Source organism: Harpia harpyja, chromosome 22 (assembly GCF_026419915.1).
Source record: "Harpia harpyja isolate bHarHar1 chromosome 22, bHarHar1 primary haplotype, whole genome shotgun sequence".
Classification (NCBI taxonomy): domain Eukaryota; kingdom Metazoa; phylum Chordata; class Aves; order Accipitriformes; family Accipitridae; genus Harpia; species Harpia harpyja.
In genome coordinates this window covers 15,381,832-15,403,900 of record NC_068961.1, presented here as the reverse complement: position 1 = coordinate 15,403,900, position 22,069 = coordinate 15,381,832, and the positions used below count along the sequence as shown (strand labels likewise).

At 44.7% G+C, this 22,069-nt stretch overlaps 1 protein-coding gene across 5 annotated transcripts; it reads left to right on the top strand.

Moving 5' to 3' along the window:
• The first annotated feature begins 1,067 nt into the window (after positions 1-1,067).
• Positions 1,068-20,216, top strand: CREG2 (cellular repressor of E1A stimulated genes 2). 5 transcript variants are annotated; one of them, XR_008232990.1, is made up of 6 exons: positions 1,068-1,500; positions 3,451-3,620; positions 14,685-14,798; positions 16,553-16,636; positions 17,052-17,124; positions 18,493-20,216. XR_008232990.1 is itself a non-coding variant. In XM_052773888.1 (5 exons), coding segments are annotated over exons 1-5 (783 nt in total). In that variant the 5' UTR covers positions 1,068-1,086; the 3' UTR covers positions 17,053-20,216. The 5 variants fall into 5 exon arrangements, 3 of the variants coding, with proteins under 3 accessions (XP_052629848.1, XP_052629847.1, XP_052629846.1); XR_008232989.1 differs by having other exon boundaries at positions 16,553-17,124; XM_052773888.1 differs by having other exon boundaries at positions 17,052-20,216.
• Positions 20,217-22,069: the final 1,853 nt, after the last annotated feature.

Here is a 22,069-nt window from a genome sequence, read left to right as displayed (position 1 = left end):
GGAGCAATTAAGCAGAAGTTGCAACAGCAGACCGACCTTGTAATCTCATCTTCACAGCTAGGGAAGGGTAAGGTCTATCAGATGTAGCTGAGAACCTTGTGAAAGGCAAAGGCTCCTGTGAGATTCATTCCTCCCCGTCTCCTATTGAACCTGTACTCCTTAAATAATTTGCACGACTGCAATGAAAGTTTACAAGCATACATTTTAAAGAATTACAAGTTTGCGTGGCCTTCCTGAAGGGGTCTACTGCCAAGAACAGAAAAGGAGCAGGATGCAAAAGCATCTTCACTAAACAGGGCCGCTGATGGAAAGTCAGATATACATTCAAACCTTTGCCTAATTAAAACCTTGCCTGGGAAACGTAGAATTTAACAGCAGCTCCACGTCCTTACGTATGAAAACAAACCGCAGGAGCACGGGACCCGATGATGTCTGCCTTCTAGGATGTCTGCCTGCCTTCTAGGGCTGGGGGTCTCGCCGGGGTCCGAACGAAGCTTTCCCCGGCCCGGCAGCGTTCAGGCGGGCGCTCTCCCTCCCGGATTCTCCGTTTTTTTTTTCTAACAACCGCAGAGCTCTCGCCGCCTCTGCCTCGACGGTTCCGCGTGCCTGCTTTTGCAGGACTCGCGGCCAACGATTTCGTGGAAAAAACCCTCCCCGAGCCGGTGCCGCGGGCCCCGCGGCTCCCCACCAGACGAGACGCCCGCCCGCAGCCAGCCCGTTCCTCCCCGCTCCGCTCCCCTCCCGCCGCCAAGCCCGCGCCGCGGGTGGCCGGCCGTGCGGCTGTCACGGGCGGGCGGGTGTCCCGAGGGGAGGCGGGGGGCGGCCGTGCGGCTGTCACGGGCGGGCGGGTGTCCCGGGGGGAGGCGGGGGGCGGCCGTGCGGCTGTCACGGGCGGGCGGGTGTCCCGGGGGGAGGCGGGGGGCGGCCGTGCGGCTGTCACGGGCGGGCGGGTGTCCCGGGGGGAGGCGGGGGGCGGCCGTGCGGCTGTCACGGGCGGGCGGGTGTCCCGGGGGGAGGCGGGGGGCTGCGGGGCGGGCGGCGGCCGCCGGAGGGTGCTGCGGGGCGGGGAGGGAGCTGCGGCAGAAGATGTCGGCGGGGCGGCGGCCGGCGCGGTGGTGGCGGTGGTGGCTGCCGGCGTTGCTGTGGGGAGGCGCGGGGGGGTACGTGGTGGTCAGCTCGGTGTCCTGGCCGCTGCCCGAGGGGGAGGAGGCGGCGGGGGATGAGCTGCATAGCTCTTCCACCGAGGAAGCGCTGCCCGCGCTGCTGGAAGAGGCGGGCGGCCTCTGGAAGCAAAGCTACCCGGCCTCGGCTTACCGGGAGGACTCGGCCCTGGGCTCCGGGCCGGGGGGGGGGAGGCGGTCGGGGCAGGGGGCCGCCCCTTCCAGGATGTTCTCCTACCGCCGGGAGGGCGGCGGGGCGCCGGGCCGAGCCGGGACCGCCCGCTTCCTCGCCCGCTACAACACCTGGGGCTTCGTGGCGACGCGGGCCGCGCACGGAAAGGTACGGGGCGGGGGTGCGTGGAGAAAACGGTGCAGACTCCTTCGAGGAAGAGAAATCCTGTTCGGAGTGCTGTAAGGGGGGAGGGACGCTGGCAAAACCACACCGGAGGGGAAAAGTAAAATGTTTAAGCCGGAACCGGAGCGACGACGTCGGGTGCGGAGAAGGGGGGGGTTTCCCTCCCTTGCAGCACCCGAGGGTCGGCTCCTGCCGCCCTGCCTGCCCCTCTGCCCGGGGCGTGGGGGTTTGGGCGGCCGGCCGGGGGGTCGGTCCGAGCCCCCTCTGCTTCCCCTGGGCTCTGGCTGTCACCCGGCGAGCGGGGGAGAGGGAGGAGAGGGAGGAGGAGGAGGAGGAGGAAGAGCCCGCTGGGCTACCACTAAATCTGTCCGTCCCGCCGCGGGCCAGCTATGCCAGCCTCCAGGATGGTTTCTCTGTCAGAGGCATTAAGTAAAATAGCTGGGCTGCGCTGGAGAATGGGGGTCATTGGGGTTTTTTCCAGCTTTAAAATATTTGCCTTTTTATAATGAAAGGTTGGAATGAGACACAGCATTCAATACCGCTCGGACAAAAGAAAAAAAAAGACAGCTTTAACTTTATCTTGAAAATATTCGCCGATTAATTAACTTACAATTTAAAAAACAAAGTTGGAAGCACATTCATCTTCAGAAAGCTTGGCTGAGTTAGTGGCAGTTTATGTTGTTGTGAAATACAAAGTAACAGGATAAAAAAAGATGCTATTAAATAAATATATACGTACACACAAGAGGCCTGTCATTCTACATCAGATTGTCAGAAATCCTGTTAAATCATATGATCTTAACTCTTCTGGTTTATGCTCTCGCCAGAAACCCTCGGTGGACTTACAGCCTTAATATAGTCTGCAGTTAGCTGTCTCTAGTTACAACGCAGAAGTAATACAGAAAAATCTGATTCATAATAAAATTTGGAATTGATGAGGGGGGTGTCGCTGCTCTGAATGCTGAGTTATGCTGCTTGCGATCCCAGTTCTTTTTGAGAATCCACTGTAACGTTAACCATGCATGACAGACTGAGCATTTGAGGCAATGGAAACATGTCCTGCAATATTGCTGACAGCTACTGTTTTTTTTTTTTTCATTGTAACTCTTAATAATAAACAAGTATTTTTAGCTTCTAAGTTATGTAGCTTCATTAAAGCATTCCTTCTAAGGAATGTTAACAAGGACCATTTGTAAGCACTATAAGCATTACAATTTTAAAGGCATATAAACATTAAAAATCAGAAAGCATGCAATCCAGGTAATAACATCATCCAGGGTTTCTTATTAACTGTTCATACTTAATTTGATTTTGGTGGAAAGCATTTACCAGTTACATTGGATTAATGTATTGACTGATAATTTTACTATTTAACATCTAATTGACCATGAGGAAAGAAATATCTGAAGACATGAAAAAACAGTAATTCATTAAGTATCTGTCATTGTGATTTATAATGGGATGAAAAGCATAGTAGGAGTGTAAATCATTATGGAGAACATTAATGTGTGTCACCACTGGGCAAGGACATATTTGCATGCGTTACATCCACTGTGTGTACACAGGTCAGCGTATGGGAGAAAACTTTTTGAAACTTGGCTCCTTGCTGTCCCTCCTCTGACGGCATTGATAGCATTGATTTTAATGCACTTAAACACTTTTAATTTGGTAGTTCCTTTAAGCTCAGTGGAAGAGAAAATGTTCTCTATGGTGTCATGGCCAGGACTGGAAAGAAGAAATAGAGGAGAGATCTGTTTTCGTAGAAGCATGATAGATCTAATTTAGAAGAAGGTCTGTTTCACGATGACAACTGAAAGTGGAAGACTGAGCAATTGGGGGTTACTGTCCTCTCTGCTAGCGCCCTTGAGGGAATCCCCGACATTGTAAACTCTCTATGTGCAAAGATGTAACCAGCTGCTTATTTCCATTTTGCAGATCCAAGGTATGCCCTATGGGAACTGCTTACTTCTCAGCGACGGTCCCGTCAATAACAGCACTGGAATCCCTTTCTTCTATGTGACGCCAAAGGATAACACTGTGGCAGATCTCCTGAAGAATCCTGTGGCTTCTCTGACCCTGCCAGAGGCAGACGGAAATTTCTGCAGGTAACGAGAGGTTTATCCGCCTACTACCACCTTCAGTGGGAACAGAGTCATCAGAACAAAATGCTGGGTCCCCACCTTCAATATCCTGCATTTATTTTTGGCTCTCACCATCAGCTACAAGCTCCTCCTTAGGTTTGTTTTGCAGTAAGTTGCCCCAGTAAAGCATGGTAAAGAAAAGCAGAAGCGTCACTGGAGTATATTGTAACACCAACAGCTGCAGTGGCTTTCAGCTTGCACATTAACGTACCTAAATTTTAATCTCTTCTTGGCGGTGCCAGATAAAATCTAGGTGTTCAAGATCCCATTATAGGCCATGGTGATCTAGTCAATAAAGTCCATAGAGTGTCGAGGGCTGTCCAAGTCAGGGTAAAGCAGACACCCTTGCTCTGCTGAGCAGCTCTGGAGGTCCTGCTGATTGCGTTGACAGGGCTCTAGCTCTCCAGGGTCTGTAAGGGGATCTCAGGCTCCCAGTTCACAAATTACATGCTCAGGACCATGCCACTCAATCTAATTTCCACCTCTTCAGAGGGCACAATTGAGTATGATATCACAAATTTTTGGCACCTTGTAGATCATAAACAGTCGGTAAACGATTCCCACATAAAGGAAGCCGGGTCTGAGATTTACTGATCTACAGCCGGCCCCAGGTTTGTCTCTCCAGAGATAGCAGTGAGTTGACTTCTTCCTAACCATACATACAATGAATAAGTCCCAAAGCTTTACGTGTGTAAAATGTATGTATGTAAACTCGAAGACGATTCAATTTTCCCCTCCATGCTTGTCTCCTTGAAAAAGACGTATCTCTGCCATATGTTTGTTTGCAGTCAAACATGTGGCAAACTTGGCTGGGTCACCCTTGTGTGAACTGTTATTTCCAAAGGCCTCTTTACGTGACGAGGTGCATGACACCGAAATTGTGTCAGACAGGACTCTGTTACCAAAGCAGATCTTAGCTGATGTTCCAAAGAGAGAGAGAGAGAAGAACTGGAAATTACCGGCTGCTTCAGAAAGAAATGGCATTGGAAGTTTTTACCCCAACTTAAGGTCCTCTTTGGGGGAGGAGAGGTTTATCTTAAGAACTGGATCCCAGATTTCCCCAGCTGGGGATTGCCCTGGGTATTGTCCCGCCTCTCAAGCCCGCTAGCTGAGAGCAACACTGGAAAAAGCAGTGAATGGCAAATATAAAGCACATTAGTGTTACACTTGTCTGTATTTGTCTCCAGAATATGCTGTTTTCTTAAGAGCTACATGGTGGCAAAATAACATGTTTCTTAGTCCTAAGCAGTGTGAGTGATTTCAGGCTGACATCCCATTCCCAAGGAATGGAAATCATGGCTTCCCCTTGCACCATCAAACATCTAATAGGAACCTTCCATCGCAACATTTGTTAAGGTAATTCAGCTTTGAATGCTTGAGAAGGTCAACAGAGTGGTGAAGTTAACAATGGTTCTGCTTGTTCCTTAAAATGATTTCATTAAATATTTTTAATTAATCATTTAATAAATAAATGTATCAGTTCTTTTGTAACAGGCTAACGGAGCTTATTCCTGCTTTCTAAGCTTTTTCATTCAATCAAATAGTGAGCTGAATATCTAGACCAAGTGCTTAAAATTGTGTGTTAAGTCCTGTGTCCCAGCACCTACCCAATGCCCTATTTTCAGAGGCTCAAGGCTCAGAGCAGCTTCCATTGATGATAACTGCTGGTGTTGAGCACTTCTGAAAACTACACACCCATTTAGGCACTTAAGTGTGGCCTTTCATCCCTGACTTGAAACAGCCACTCTTGAAAGTCGTTGCCTTTTATGTTTCAGCAAGGTTGCTGCCCGATTTACCTGTTTGGGAAGTGCCAATTCACCAACAAAAGAGAAATGCTGCATGATTTATAGAAATACAAAATTCATATTCATCACAAGCCTTCGAGAATATTTATTCGCTGTTTTTCTATTAAGCAACTATTAATTTCCAAACCAAACCACTACCCTTTTGTTCCGCGTGCCAGAAGGTGCTGCTGTTTGTCTTGCAGCCAGGGCAACCTGGATTCTGCCACCCGACTCTCTAGTCCCCTCCTGAGACTGTGGTCTCTGGCAAGAAGAGCTCTCTGGGCACCGCCAAGTTGCTAAACTTGGATTTCCAAGACAGCTTAGGCCAAACTAATTACCAGTTGCCACATCCCTACTCTCCCTCCCCACCGCCAGTCGCGTGGTGTCCCCCCATCCCTCTCTCCCACATCAGCTCTGGGCTTTGCCTGACCCTGAGTTGAAACATAAATGTGAAGAAAATTAACCCGATGATGAGAATAAGGTTTTGTGCCAGTCCTCCTTTTCTTTCCATGGCCGCTGCTGCTCCTGGCCATGCAGTCACCCCCCTCCCTTCAGCTGACCATATGGTGGGCCTATTTTAGCGCAGTAACCCAGCAGAAACCTCTTCCTTTTTTTATTTTTTTCCTGGGTGAGATTTCTACTGGGTTAGTAACTTGAGTCAGCTCCCCAACAGCCAGAGGAGTGCAAAGGAGAGGGGAAAGGGGAAGGTGGAAAGAAAATAGGACATCCTCATTTTAGCACGTAACCGTACTCTAAATGTTGAGCTTACTACTGAATTGAGTACACGGATTGAGAGTCTGATCAGTGCTCCTTGCATTATTTATTTTGTTCTTACATTCAGTTTGCTTTTCATTATTTCTGGAGTTCTCTTCTGGAACAGATGTTGGCTGGTATTAGTGCAAAGAACAAGCAATACGGAGAATGAAAAGCTGGGACATTTGTTGAGCTGCAGTTTGTGGTTTTGATGATAACTAGGAAAATGTGAGCAAGCTTTGGGGCCGTCTCGTAGCCAGGAAGCATGTGGGCACTGGGACTTTAACTTCCTTCTTTCCCTTCCCCCTGTAACCAGGGTCAGAAATTAATTTACATTTAAAACTAACAACCCGTGAGTGATTTTTACATTTTAAACTAGCAACATCTTAAACTGCAGCCCTGCATACTATTCTACCGTTACCCCACAGAAAGGGCTTCTGTGGGCAACGCGACAGTAAATAAAACAATAAGCGTGTCCGGGTCCTGCTGCCAGTGCTTGGGGTGACCTGTCCCAGCACTGCTCGCAGCGCTGGATCCACCGCTGGATGCAAACAGCACACAGCACCCTTAGTGCAGAGCTTTACGTGGTGGCTCAGGTTTTGTATAGCAGGTTTCTTCTTCCTCTTCTTTACTCTCACTATATGAGAGGCAAGACCTTTTACTCTGAGAGACCTCAGAGCCTGCTAGTATTAAAATGGTGTCTGTGAGGTTTTCTTTGCAAAGGAAAGTGTCATTTATAGATGGTTTTAATACCAGAAGTTCTCTTGGTCAAGAGCATCATGAATTGTTTTGGCTTCAAAATAATTATACAAAATAGCTAAATGAATAATGTTCTCCATGAGAAAGTTCATGTCCTTGTATGCCAGCGATGTATTTGTAGCTTGTTTTCATGTGGAATTTTATTAGAAATTCATTATTAACCTACTCTGAGTTGCAAGAATTAAAATAAATGTGAAAGCTGGTCGATCCCTGTAGTCAATGCTCCTGGGAGTGTTTGGCACTCTCCTGAAAAATGCTTCTGACCTATTGCATGCAAAAGAAATCTTTGGCCTTTAGAAAGAAAACATAGCTGACATTTCAATAGTCTTCTTGTATCTAATGAGTATCAAGTGACTTGTGTGCATGTGCATCAGTTTGATATTAAATTTATTTAGTAGTGAATTTCATTTGGTTTGTTTCAGAACAGACTCAAGTTCCAAACTTTGACAATAAATATTTTCACTTTCAGGGATGTGAGGAATAGAGAGTGGCCTTTTTGGTGCTCGAGCCTTAATATTTAATCAGGTGGAGAGAAAATTTGAAAAGCCTGAACTAATAAGAGAAATAACATCTAATAATGAAAGAAAGAGAGCTGCGATGCATCTGAATAGGCACTAATTGCAAGACATTATAATGTTGCAGTTACAGTCTGGAGTCCTCCTCTCTGACCTAGAGATTGCCATTTCCCAGAGGAGACGGGCTGCACTGCTCTGAGAAGGCTCGCTGATGGCCAGGCTACAGAAAGCCTTCGTTAGTAACTACACTGCATCCTATCTGAAGGCTGATAAATGGGTAATAGAGGCAAGAGAAATTAAATGGTTCAGGGCTATAAATAGACTAAGCTGGCATGTCTATGCCACAGACAAGCTGAAAAGATTGAGTCCCATTCTTATAGCTTTCAGAGGGAGCGAGACCGAGCCTGACATTAAAGAATAGAGCAGCCATTGTTCTAAACGCATTTCCCAACACACAGGCGGCTCAGAGGATCTCCCTTTCCAAGTAAGCTCCTGGGCCTGCCTCATTACAGCTGCAGTCTGGAAAACAGGCAATTAATTTTAAACGTGTGTCGCCTCCTTGACATCAGGTTCAGCACATTCGTAGGGACCAACTGCAGCTTTCTTAGAGAAGGAGCAGTTACACGGCTGCCGTGAACTGGTTTTCACACAAGGGAAAAAGAAAGAAAGAAAAGCAATGGACTTTGGGGTCAGTCCATGTGTTTGTTTTCCTTTGCTATTAGTTTGGAGGATGGTTTCCTAAACTCTGCATTGAAAAGGCTGACGGGAAGCGCTGAGCATCTCCAGCGCTTCTGGATACCACCAGGCCACGGGAAGAGGAGAGTGATTCGGTGGGTTGGGGTCCCGGCTGCGTGGTGGATCGGCAGCGTGCATAAACTGTCGACTTCATTCCGGGGCAATCCTGAGAGACGATAAGCCTGCCATGGGTGGCAGACACAACTTTTGAGGTGTCATTTGGCCATCCAACATATAGCTGCCTCCGGGTTTGTAGAGTCACCGTCTGTTAATATGAGGATGAATATAACAAAGGAATTTGGCACTGCACCTTCACACAAAGAGAAATGACGCATGCAGAAGACAAAGGCTGAATCCAGACATCCCTCACTTTTTGAGATCCACCTCCTGGTTCTGTTGCACAGACACATTTCTCCTTCTGGTATTTATATTGGCTCTTTTTAGTCATATGCAAATAATTATGTCAGTAGCTGTTCCTGAAAAATCTGTATTTAAAAAATCAGGAAGATACCAAATTAGAAAGCCAAATATGAAACCTGCTATCATCGTGACCCAATGCACACAATATAGCTCTAAATTACTATTTTTTTTCCTGTATTCTTAAATAACCAACTTCCCCAAATCCCTGTCTAGCAAACTAGTATATGTTTCTCTGACTCTGTTTACAGAAATAGTTGATGCTCTGATTCATTTTTTTCCCCTGTGAATTGTCTGTGGTGAAACTATATAAAAGTTTCCTGTCTGAAACACAGAGTTCAGCTAAAGAAATGAGTTGTGATTGTCAACGAAGATAGACTGACTTCACTTAACAAATTCTAATTAAAACATTCTAGGAAGGATCATCATCTAGGAGAGTGAAATGATTTAAAACATGAAAACAGGTATACTATGGATACAGGCTCACCTGGATGCAGGAGAGCCATTATACCAATATTCGTTAGCTCCCAAGCCTGACTTCAGACTCAGAACAGAAGACTGCTTTTCCAAAAGCAAAAGCAAAGATGTCTTTTAACTGTCTTTACTGGCTCTCAAACACGGCTGATAAAGAAATTCTTGTCAAAATCAGAGCAGGGCAGGGCAAAACTGCCCAGCTGTATCCAGCTGAAGGCCAGCAACAGCTTTTCAGATTATGAAATTGCTTTCAGCAGAGATTTTGGTTGACGTTCATGCCACGCAGATTAGCAGCACCAATACATTCTTTCTGCTTCAGAGACTCAGGTAGTTAGTGGTGAGCAGATGAAATGTAGGAGGAGGAGAACTTGCTTTTCAAAATTAATCACATTTATGAATCAAAATGATAAGCACTTTACAATAATTCTCTGAGGACATAGCATTTCCTCCCTTCCTTTCTGTAGATTTCAGGGGACAAAAAATCCTATGATGTATATACTAGAAAATAACTCTGAGTCTTCACCTCGTGCCCAGTTTGGGGCTAGGCGAAAAGGAGCCCTGCGCAGGGTGACAGGGTGCCTACCTCGTGTCCGTGGGAGGCGACAGGGACGAGCTGCTCTGGCGGCCAGTCCCCGCCGCCTAATTGCATGGCTTTGTACGGCTGCTGCTGCCGCTAGAGCAGAGGTCAGGGTGTGTGGAGACAGTCATTGCCCCTATGCCACACCTGAGCTGCATGCTCTAAAGGAGAAACAAAATGTAGGAAAATTGTTCTCTGGGGCTTTCTTCTTGGCTCGCTGGCTTAGCCTTTTCTGCAATAGGAGAAAGCTCTTTTCCCAACTTCTTTTCTCTTCCATTCTGCTCAAGAAGTAGAGGGCAGAAGCAGTGCTTTCTCACAGGGCAGGGAGAACTGTGTTCAGGGCAGGTGGGAAGGATTTATGGATCCTGACAGGGAGGATGGAGGGTCCTGTTTCCTCAGGGGGCTGGAGGAGAAGATGGCAGCTGCACTGTGGGAAAAGGAGGCTGGGGAAAAAGAAGAAGAAGAGAGAGATTCCCCTCCACAGACCCCTGCTCCCTCCCCCAGGCCCTGGAGCATTACTGAACCCTCCTGCCTTCCTCCTACCAATTCCTTCTTGGAGACATCTGGCTTTTCTTCCCAAGTGCCTCCCAAACTCCTATTTTTGCCTTTACTGCTGATCTGTGCCAGATTTGTTTCACCTCACTAACGGACTGCAGAGGCTGAGAATGAACATAATACTCAGGGATACTTTTGGTCAGAAACCAGGAGATAGAGCATCGTCAGTCAAAGGAGAGATCTCAACTGCAAAAGAGAATCCTAACAAAGTCCCAACACCATCATCTTGTGTGCCAATATAACCGCATCAGCCTGAACTATGAATTCATCAGATCTGGACTTGGCTAGTTGTTGTATAGGAACCTTCTAATTAAAATCCAAGAGATGGCTAATGTAGTAAACAATTTAATGAGTCGGTGGCACTCCTTACCCTGAACCACACTTGAACCATGACCCAGAAAGTGCAGAAGTGGTATGCAGTAAAATAAGTGGGACGTGTTCATCAGCAGAGCGCTCCACAGCATTGCATCGCTGTTGGGAAACGTATTTCACTTGGACAGAGACTTCTCCTTAAGCTCAGTAAAGCTGGCACCTTTGTACATGAATGCAGCTCGTGCTCTCATCTCACGTGCTTGGAAGAGACAACTGCCTGGACTGGGTCAAACTCTGCATACCTAGTTTGCTCACTCTAAGCAGAGGAACAGAGACAATCAATTCTTCTCTCTTCACAAATAAGATGAATAATTAAGATGATCTCTCTTAATGCACAGTGTTCTTAGAAAATGCATAAACTGAATCTTCTTCCATTTCAATCTGGCTTCCCTCAATTTCTGCAACAAGGTGTATGTATTTTAAATAAGCACAAAAAAAAAAAAAACGTGTTCCCTATTGCTTGGTCTCCTTCACAGTTCCCTGCTTTCTCTTCCCCTCAGTTCATATTTTATCCTAGCCTTCATGAAATCCTCTCCAGGGAGACAGAGGACCTGATTCTGGTAAAGACAGGGCCTGAGAAGCCACCTCAGGTTTCCTTGACGGAGGGACATGCCGTCTCTCCCCTGGCTCTGCCTCCCCCTCGCCCCCAGTCAGCAGCACACAAATGTTATATGAAGCCGCTCCGCCGCACCTCCTTGTTCTTGTGCCAACAAAGATAAAAGGAACCCAAGGACTGAGAGCTGAGTATGTGATTATTTATCCAGAAGGCAAGAAGTGACTAGTGAATGCGTGACTAGACCTCTACAGATGTGAGGGAGGAATATTTTAGTAAATATACGTATTTATCCCTGGTATCTCTTTATTATCTTTAGATTATTATCTTTAAAATATGAGCTATATCCCTGGCTATATCCATTTCCTCCTAGGAAGCAAAGCCTGCATTTACATTAGTTGCAGTGGTAACACCACTGAAAATTCAAGACCTGTTCACAGTGGAGTTAGAGGTGGTAGCTCTAAGTTTAGTGATTTTTGATGGTTTAAAAAGTATAAAAGTGATCATACATTATTAGGGAAATACTATGCCAAAACCGATGCAGAAACAGATTTACTTCAGCATATGAAGGGCTCCTTTGATAAAGAAAATACCAATGCTAATGTAAGATTAGAATACAAGGTTCCTATTCTGAAACAGAAAACCTATGGTAAGAGGCAGTGCTAAAAGCAAAGCCAACAAGGCAGTAACACAGCATACTGAACGCAAATGTATCATTGTCCTGTTCAGCTCTTCCAAAACTTCATCTAACGTAATCTCAACAAATAATTTGTCTGCCTTATTTCCCAGAAAAACAAGCTGACCCTCCAGTATATTATTCCAATGTGCAAAATTCAGTTTGAAAACCTTTTACAGGGAAGATAGTATTGTGTGTGTCAGTGTAACACCATGACTCACGAGAACATACATAAAACTGCAAACAGAAGAAGGAGCCAGGGAAAAAAACTGAAATAAAACTATTCCAGATATGGATGTACAGTGTGTGGGTTTTGTTGTCAGGCAAATACATGGAGAGCAGTTTTTCCTGTAAATCGGGGAAGAGTCACATCTGACGCTAGTCCTATCAGGCAAAACCATCTCAGCAAAGGCAGGCAGGATTCACTGCTTAACCACAGCAACATCAGGTCTATTGCCTACTCAAAATCAATGAGTACGCTTTTAGAATAAACATATACTTGCACAAAAAGATCAAATAATTGTAACTGGAGAAGGTGTCGGACCAAAATCTCTCACTGCTCCTGATCACGGCCAAATCTATCGCCTTGATCCACTCTGTGAAATGCAGACATCCTTTAATAACAATCACTTTCTAATTTGTCTCTGAAAGTATTTAACAACGTCTTACCTAGGAGCTATACCCAAGAAAGGCACTTGCAAATATGCCTGCTGTTCCTGGCTCTTCAGTTGTTTCATGATACTATTCGGCCGTAGAGGAAATGGTTTCATACGCACAGATACACGGTTATTAGTTTAAAGCAATATTCTGAACTGAAATTTTGCTAGTGAGAAGTCCCTTCCCTTCTGTATTTTTAAGAATCAAGTTAATTATATAAACATATATAGAGGGTGTTGATACAGTATTGAGATGAAGCACAAAAGATAACAATAGATCAGGAGATCATTTCAAATGGACTTCAGGACTCTGCTCTCCAGGGCCAACACTTGGAGGAGCGTGAGTCCGCACTGCCCCGGCTGCTGGACGTGCAGGTCCTCAGCTGAGACCCTCTGTCCGTGAGATTCAGCTCCTCTCTCTGCAGCTATATACACTGTATTCGCTTATATTTATTCGTGCTTTGGTGGGTGAGCTTCTCCTTGGGCCATGGGCGCTGAACAGCCACACAACACCTGAAGCCTTCGCAAAAGAAACGCCAGGAACTACGGGTGTCCCCGGGGCATGGAGCTGTGCTGCTTAGGGATAGGATGCTCTCAGGGCACTGTAAGCCAGCTGGGAAACACCATTTTCAGCATGCAGCAGGAGTTAGCGTTGAGGATCTACAGCGTGCCAAGGTGACCAGGTAGACAAGTTTATACGCTGAATATACACTGATAGAAAGAAACCCAGTGCCAGGGCAGGGAATGCAGCTTTTCAGGTGCTCAGAACACCACTCATTTATTACTTCAAAATTTAAAAAAAAGTACTAGAGAAAATTAGACCATTATTTATTGATGTGAACAGAAAGTTTGAGCTTGATCTTTGGCAGCTGTCCTTCCTCCCATGCAGAAAGCGTGGTGGAGGAAAAAGAGTAGGAGTGGAGTTTGTCCAGAGGTCATTAAGCTGAATACCCCCTTCAGAAAACTGCTGCTCCAGACTGAACAGGATGCTGAAAAAAAACATCCCAGAGATGATGTGACTGCAAATGGCTCTTTGGAGCTCAGGCTATAGACGGTGCCAAGTGCTTACTGGGCATAGCTGAATATCAATCAGCCCACTACACTTCCTTACGTATCTCTGTTCATGGCCCTATCTATAAAAGCAGATACTTTATCCAGTGAGCTACACAGTCTTTCATAACCATCTGTGGGGAATCTGCAGGTGTTAAATTAGCTGCAGGAGGATGCCCATATGTTTCCTGCATGCAATAGACACATATTGAGAATTAGAACCAAAAAAAAAAAAAAAGCCATTGCAGATTGCACACAGTTAAGGCTAAAGGGCTCAAGCCAAGATCTTTAAGTAAAATCGCATACAGATGAGATGTAATTTACTGTGATTTGCTGCTTCCGATTAAAACACAGAGAAGAAGAAATACAGTCTTCATTTCCTGATGTAGTTTTTTAGGCTTATGTTCTTATGTGGGGAGACAGTCCTGTGAGATGCTGAGCAGACTCAAACTGCTGGCAATGGGACTTGGGGCTGCTCAGCACTTGCCAGGATCCAGCCTTTGCAGTCATTTCATACAACTTTTTTTCTGCAACTGGCCAATTGACTTATGATTTATATCCTTGTACTGTATATGTCAGGGTCAGCAATTGCCCCACAGCTACTAATGGGAGTTATTTATTATTACTGTATAGAAAGAGCCGAAAAGCAACAAGTACCTTTCCTGTCTTGGTCTGAGGGATGAAGGCAGTGGGAGAATTTTTTTTAATAGATCTTACTTGTCTCTGATGTAAAGCAGTTGAAAAATGGGTAAAAATGAACAAGGACTGAGTTTCTAGGATAGGCACAAGGAAAAGAACTTAGGTTTTATGCACAACTGCACGTATGCATGCTTATTTTGTAGGCATAGGCACAGACTAACCATCTCGCTAGTTCTTTTCAGAATCCTGAATTCAGGTCTGTACATATATCTGGGAAAACTGCCATTTTCACATTTTTTACAATCTAAGATATATTCATCCAGTTTTTGAGAGTGTAAATTAAGATTAAGCAAATATCTACAGCAGAGATCTGTTTCAGGTGAGTATTCCTTCAAGAGCCCCCCCAAATGTTATAGCTGGGTGCAGAAAAGACCTGCAAGGAATTTGTATTTCTCCAAAACCCTTAACAAAGAAACCAAGCTATTACACATGAGCATTTTTCTCTGTGCACAGAAAAAATGTAATCGATCCGGAGGATCCAAGGTGCGCCAGGCTGACTCTCACGGGACAGATGGTCACGGTCCCTCCGGAGGAAGTGGAATTTGCCAAGCAAGCAATGTTTTCCAGGTCTGTATGTAACAGGCACGTAGTAGAGTGCAACCCGCAGGTTTGAGACAAATATACGGATGTGGCTGTTTGGTACGGAAAATCTGAGAAGTAACAAGCCTGATCTTTACTTTGGGGCCACGAAGCATGTTGGCTCCTGTGTGGCTTGGAACGACAGGCAGAGCTGTGCGACCTCCTTTTGACTCTTGAGGTAACGAAATATGGAAATGCAATTAGTCAATATTGGACTCCGGTAAAGCACATGGTTTATAATCGGGGGATTATGAAAATATTTCACCTGGCTCTGAGGAGAGATTCCGTAAATCCAGGGTGTATTTGTTACCTTTAATGGTTCCTCCCCACCTTAGGACAGGTAATGTTCTTCAGCTACAGCCCCCTACTCAGAGACAGAGCAGAGCTCTGCTGCCGTTGGGCTTACACCTATTTGTAAGGTGGAGCTTACAGGTTCTATTACCTCTCCTGACGTACCAAGACAACTGCTACCAAAGCCGTAATACTTACCGAACAGTCTCCTTTGAACAGATGCAAGCACAACCCAGACACATACACCCCCCCAGCAGTGCCCCCATGCCCTCCTGTGGGTCTTCAGAATAACAGGCGTGAAAAGCCCAAACCTTAGCTGGGGCACATGCCTCCCACACAGGCTGCTGGGGATGGTCCTCCAGGCGTACCCTGCCAGGTCGATCCAATACTGCTGGGAAACTGGGATGAGCTGGGATCCAAAACAGCCCAGAGGCGATATTCTCTCTGGCCTGCTGGAAGGGGTTAGGGTGGGACGCTGTCAGCGGGTGTCCCATCAATAGCAAAAATGGGACCAGGGATAGACGGGGGCTATATTGGCATACAAGCCTTTTTTACAAACTACAGAAATCAGATGCCAACCCAGACCGACACGGTGAGGGCTGCCGGAGCTCACCCCATCCAACGCCGGCAGCAAGCTGGAGCCACTTCCCAATGCCACAGTCGTGGGTGCTCAAAGGGACAACTCAGAAAATGGTGGGAAACCCCAACTCAACCCAACCAACCACCTGCTCTGCAGGGTCTTCTGCAGGGGCAGAGGGGGACCGGGCCAACCCTGTCCCCACCTGCACCGCTTCCCCCCGTGCTCCCGTGAACGCTGCCGCTCGAGCTGTCGTACCCGCTCCGTCCGCTGCTGCCGAGCATCCCACGGCATCCTCTGCAGAGGCACCCACGGAAGCTTGGGGACCAGACATCACTACCCAATATTGCTGGCAGGGAGGGTCTCTCTGAGCTAGCTGTAAAGGCAGGCCCAAGAAACGAGACAGAAATAGAGAACGAGAAGGCTCTAGCAGGCAACAGCTCAAGGAGGCTGTGCTCTGCCTGCTAGCCAGGTTTATCATCTCTCCTGCCATACCACAACAACTGCTACCAAGGACGTAGTAGTTTCAGAACACCGTTTCCCTTGAAAAGATACAAGCACAACCCTGACGCACCTTCAGAGAATGTCCTCTAGCTGTTTTTCACTTACTTGCAGACCAAACAGCATCTGCCTTTAGAGATGGGGTTCTGCAGCAGGGGAAGGTGGTGTTCGCTGGCTGCTTTCGCTGCAGTTCTCGCCAGACTGGGGTGTGGAAGATCATAAACCTTACTGCAAGGGAGGGCAAAAAAGACAAAATGGTGGTGGTTCTCAGATCTCAGGTTTCACTCTGGCCGAGCACATTAGGCTGAAGAAAAAAGCAGACTATGCATATGCTTTGGCACATCTTTTAAATTTTTTTTCTTTGTCCTTCCAGGCACCCGGTGGTAAGAAAGTGGCCTCGTAGCTATGAGTGGTTCTTCATGAAAATGAACATTGAGCACATCTGGCTTCAAAGCTGGTATGGAGAAGTTTCTGCCATTGCAGTAGAAGAGTATTTAAAAGCAGTTCCAAGTAAAGGATGATTGAATGGGCTTCCAGATAGAGATCTTCTGAGTTTCCTTTCCAAACACTTTAAAAATTTCATGCTGGATGGTTACTTTACAGTGATTTTTTTTTTTTTCCCCCCAAAGGCTTCAAAATAGCCCTGTCTCACATGGAGCAGAGTGAAAATAAACCAACACAGACTTTCAAATTACAAAGGAGAGGAGGATACTAGCCCTAACCTGCAATGTACAAACTTGTCATTTCAAACAGGCAATGCATCATCTTAAATGCTGCTTAAAAATGCTTTGTATTTGTTTGTTTTGACTTCTATTGCTGTGCACCCACAGGGAAACTACTGTATGTGCTAAATATAATGTTCTGATTTACAGAAAAAGCAAATTGCCTACTCAGAACCTTCTATGCATTGTGGAGGTATTACTGCTGCTTGGTCTCCCTTGATTTGTAAGTACTCTAAGAGAAACTTAATAGCTGCAAATTTAGATATTTAAGTTTAAAAAAAATATTTTGCTAAAGCTGTCCTCATTTGCTAACTTGTATTTTCTACATGTGCTTTTCCCTAATTAGATAATTTGATATTTCACTTGGAAATTGAGTAGAAATTCTCTTTTAGTATAAAAAAATGCAAGCAGCTCAAACAACACAGCTCCAATATAACTTGTCTCTCACTGACACAAAGCTGGTTAAACACGTTAAGGGCCAAAACCAAATCAGCCCCCCAAGGATTATCCTAATACAAGTATAAACATTCTCATAAGAAGAATTTAAGTAAATGTTCTCAGCTAGCCAGTTCCTCTTATGAGACAGGAAAAGTATTTTTAATAGCCTGTAGTCCTGATATTTTGCATCCCTTCTCCAGCCACGGCTTTATTTTTAACTCATTTGTGCAACTGATGTTTGTAAACCATCACTAACTCATCTAGGGGTGGAGCCAGTCCCTTAACTCTGTTCCCTCACCAAGTTTTAAAGGGCTTGTTCATGCATTTATTTTTTAAAAAAATCCTAAAGATAGGTAGATATTTCAGGCCATGAAAAACTCATTTTCTTGGTGTGGAAAGTGCAAACTTTGTTGCAAACACATTATGAACAGGCATCTCGTGATAATACCAAAGGAATTCAAAGGTATTTTATTCACCTTCAGCCCTTTCTTTAGAGGTCCTGGTAAACTTATTCTGCAGTTCCTAAGGGTATCACAGGAAAAAAGGTCCCATGGCTAACCAGCCAAGTCATTACACAGTTTGCAAATTATACGGCTGTTCTCCCTGTTACATTAAGAAAGAGACACATTGAGATGAGGTTTCTGTGCCCGTGGGGAAGGTCTTCCAGCATCCCTGGGAGGGCACTGGAGCTCTGGACGCCAGCCCGTACCATAGCTGGGCTGAGGAGCAGCCTGGGTCCCTGGGCAAGTGACCTGAGCTTGTACAGGTTAATCCCCGGGCAGACCTCAGACGCAGCTGCATGAGCTATGACCAGCTGGAAGCCAATTAAGTGCAGCTGAGCTTATTTTGGTTCAGGCAGGGCGAGAGGGAGTCATTCCTGGAGCAGAGCTGGGCACTGTGCTGGTTTAACTACCAGGGGCCACTTAGCCCTTGGGCGAGTTCAAGGCTCTGGGCATCACTACTGTTCCTGATATTCTGTAAAAATTTAAGACAAATTCAGGGAAAAACTTTGTTTAGACACTCGCTAAGCATTTTTTTTTTCTTGTTTCATTGCCAGAGACTCTGTCAGCAGTGCAGATCTTTTGCAGAGGTAATTACGGAAAAGGAGGAAGTGTCCTGCTTGAATCTATTTCCTTTTTTTTTTTCTTGGCAGGTGAGCAGCATTTTCCCATTTGAGTTTGCCCCCGAATCTTGCACTGTGTAGTACTGAAGCAAAACAGTCCATCCTGGACAGATTCATAGAATACCATCAAGTGAAATCCTCCTCAATTCATATCGTTTTGCCATGGAGGTCTTTGTCCACTGTGGATTTGATACTTTGCCTGTTAGGATTAATGGGACTTTTAAAACTGAGTTCAACAGGCAGAGTATTAGACCCTGTAAGGGACTCTCCACAGATCTAACGTTTCTGTGCAACTTTAATTACATGTTTCATTATCCCACTACTATTCACAGAGAAACCTGAACTGCCTATTCTCTCCCCTGCCCCTAAACACACACACACACACACACACACACACACACACATTAAGCACATCTAGTGTACAAGCTTAATGTTTAAACAAGCTGAAGAAGAGAGGAAGAATTTTAGAAATGCTGCTGTTGTTATACTCTCAATTTCACTTATGTCCTTAGACAGCCTGGTAACAGTGACATGGTCCTATGTCCTATCCGTTAACTTATTAACACTCTTGCCTTAAAGCAGTAAGGGATTGTATCAACGATGTTCAGTAGAGCTTTAACTGTTTAAGAAGTTAGTGTGCACTAAGAAAGGTTTTGAATTTACAATACCTTACTTGCTGTAGGCCGTCTCCCTGCACACCTAGATTAATTGGAGTAGCTTCTGTGTTGTAAATTGACACATTCATCAAGAAGCTTTGCTGTATGGCCCTGCCGTGAGGCTCTTGACAGAACCTCAAAACATGAAATGGTGAGGGCATGTAAAGTGACAAAAGGGGCTTCATGAAGAAATGCAGTCTTAAATCACCTGTTCTCATTTCATGCTTCCTTCTCCCAAGGAAGAGCTACCATAAAAGTCCTTGAAAGTCTGTAGAAATTCATCAAAAATATGACCTGCGGGTTTTGAATGGAATTTTCTGGAGCGAAAGAAGGGGAGGTGGTAGTAGTTTGCTTAATTGGTCTTTAAATTATTAATTATATACTACTTCCGATTTTTCTTTAAACTGAAAAATGTCTCAAGTGATATTGTTCATCACGTGGTAAGTGATGTTTGTTAAAAGCTTTTGACCCAAAGAGTGTTATTGAGATAGCACAATAAAATCGTAGTTCCCTGAGACTGTAAACATTCCGATCTTGCTTCAGTTCAAGTCAATAGCAAAAATCCTATTTATTTGTTGTGCTTTAAGTATTAGATCAAATAAACATTTTTATAAAAGGTCGTGATAAGCACTTAGGAATTTATGAAGCATTTCCCCTAGCTGATGTGTAATTTATTTCCATGTGTTCTGTATTTATTTCTGTAGCTTCCTCCAAAAAGCTTGTTGTGCAACATGTATTATTTAAAACTTTGACTGTGGTTTTGCAATATTTAAGAGATGCATTTAGTCATGTCTGTATACTTGCTGAAAAAAGGAAGACAAAGTTCTAAACTGGGGTTCTCACTTTTTGCTAATTTGTGCAAATGTAATGCATGTACAGGATTTAAGCACAGCTAGTTTGGACTGCTGTTCTTATTTAACCAAAGAATGCTCCGTCCCTGATGAAATTTTCATCACTTCGGTGGATGAAATGCAACCTGTCTCGTTTCTGGATGTGTATTGCAATTTGCAATGTATTTTGATTCCTAAAGATACTGAATGTTGTTAACAAAATGCCTATCAAGAAGAAACGCAAATAAAACAAACTGCAAAGTGGAAACTGCAGTTAGAATATTCTTGAGTCTGCAGTACAGCATTAGCCAGAGTAACTGACCTTTTGCTGACAGCCATTATAATTTCTATCTGATCCGAACATCTGCTCTTTTTTTCAGCTTTCCTGAACCAAGCTAATTTCTCTCAAAATATTTCTGGGAATTGAGACTCAGATCTGCCTTGGTACAGCCTCGCTTTTCTCTGGGGAGGAAAGTCTAGCCAAGCACCTTTTATCTTTTCTTTGTCTTCTCATTACTGTAAGCTTTGCTTTCACTGTGGCAGCTAAATGTCACTCTTAACGACATTTGCTGTTCTTTTCTGCACGTGGGGACTGAGCACTCACCTCTCAGGTGTGCATTAATGGCATTTTGGAAGTTTCCTCAGTGCTGTTTCTTCCCTTGCTAGCCTTGCTCTTACAAGTTCTTGGTACAGCTTGTTCTGCACTGTCCACTTTCCTCCAGCACATTTTCTTAAGCCAAGGCTGACAATTTACCTTTTCATCTTGCTTTCCCGCACCATCTCCTTTCAACAAAATTCAAGCTCTGCCACTAAAATTCTCACTTTGTATCCAATAAAAGTTGTAGGAAAGAGCCCGTGTTTCCTATTTACACCTTACAGTTTTTGTCTTGCCACTGGTTGGACTGCATTCTCTGTGAGGACCGTGACAACAGTTTCCTAACCTCTACAAATCACAGTCGGCATCAGTTTCCTATTTCCAGTGACTCCATATTCTTCAAAGAACATTTCCTGCAGCTGTTCTTTTCCTTTGTACTGACTCCTTTTACTTTTATCCTGTTTCCGGAGTGAAATCTCTTCTGATTACACTGTCTTTCACTTTTTTACCAAAAAATTCTCATTTGAAGAACATTTTTGGACTCACTAAAGTACTGTCACTTTTTTTGATGTGCTTTTTGCCAAACACTGAATTTGTGCTCCTTCTGAATTGTCTGTCACCTGCTGTCCTTCAACAAGGCTCACCCTATACCTGCCTCTACTCTGCTACCACCTCCACGCGCATTCTCCCATCTAACATACTCCTGCTCCTCTGTTGCCTTATCCTCTTTTTCCTAATTTTTTCTTCATTAACTCTAGTTTTTCCATGTTCTTCCCTCAACTTCCAATTCCTTCACTGCTGCCTCTTCCACGTTATTTTGTCTGCTCAGTCTTCGTTGCTTCTTGATTTTGCTACTTTGATATTGTTCTCACAATGCTCAGTGCCTTTGGAGAGAGTCCTAACACTGCCAAGTATTTTGGGAGAATGCTAAAGAGTTACTTTAAAAAAATACTTTGGGTTTGAAGTTATTTGTTTGTTTGTTTGTTTATTTAATCACTGACTCTGGAACAGAATTGGGAACATACTGGCCTTGGTGCTGACACAGAGTAGGGCAGTTTACTGAGCTCATGGCTTTCGTCTGATGACACCTTACGCACAAACTATTCCAGGCTCTACGAGACCCTATCTGCGTCAGCAGTCGCAACATGCAATCATCATTAGGAAGGACATTACCTAGGTTTGACAACGTTGTTTGATGACGTAGGTAGCAACATATGATCACACAGCTGTTGACTTCTGAAAGAAAAACGGGCGTATGAGACCATTCAAAAAAAGACGGGTAGCTGGTGAAAACACGCGATCCATTTCAGAAGCTGGAAAAAGGTACAGACGTCTTGTGCGAAAAAATAGGTAAGACTTTAAATGTGTTTATTTAAGAAGAGGTATGTATCAGATATTTGTATTTAATGGAAAATGAATCCATAAACCGATCATGTTTCTTCAGTCCCTTTATCTCTTATGTCAGCACGTTTTTCTCCATTTTTTTTCTTCACATGGTACTGACCCTCTCACCATTTTTGCATCCT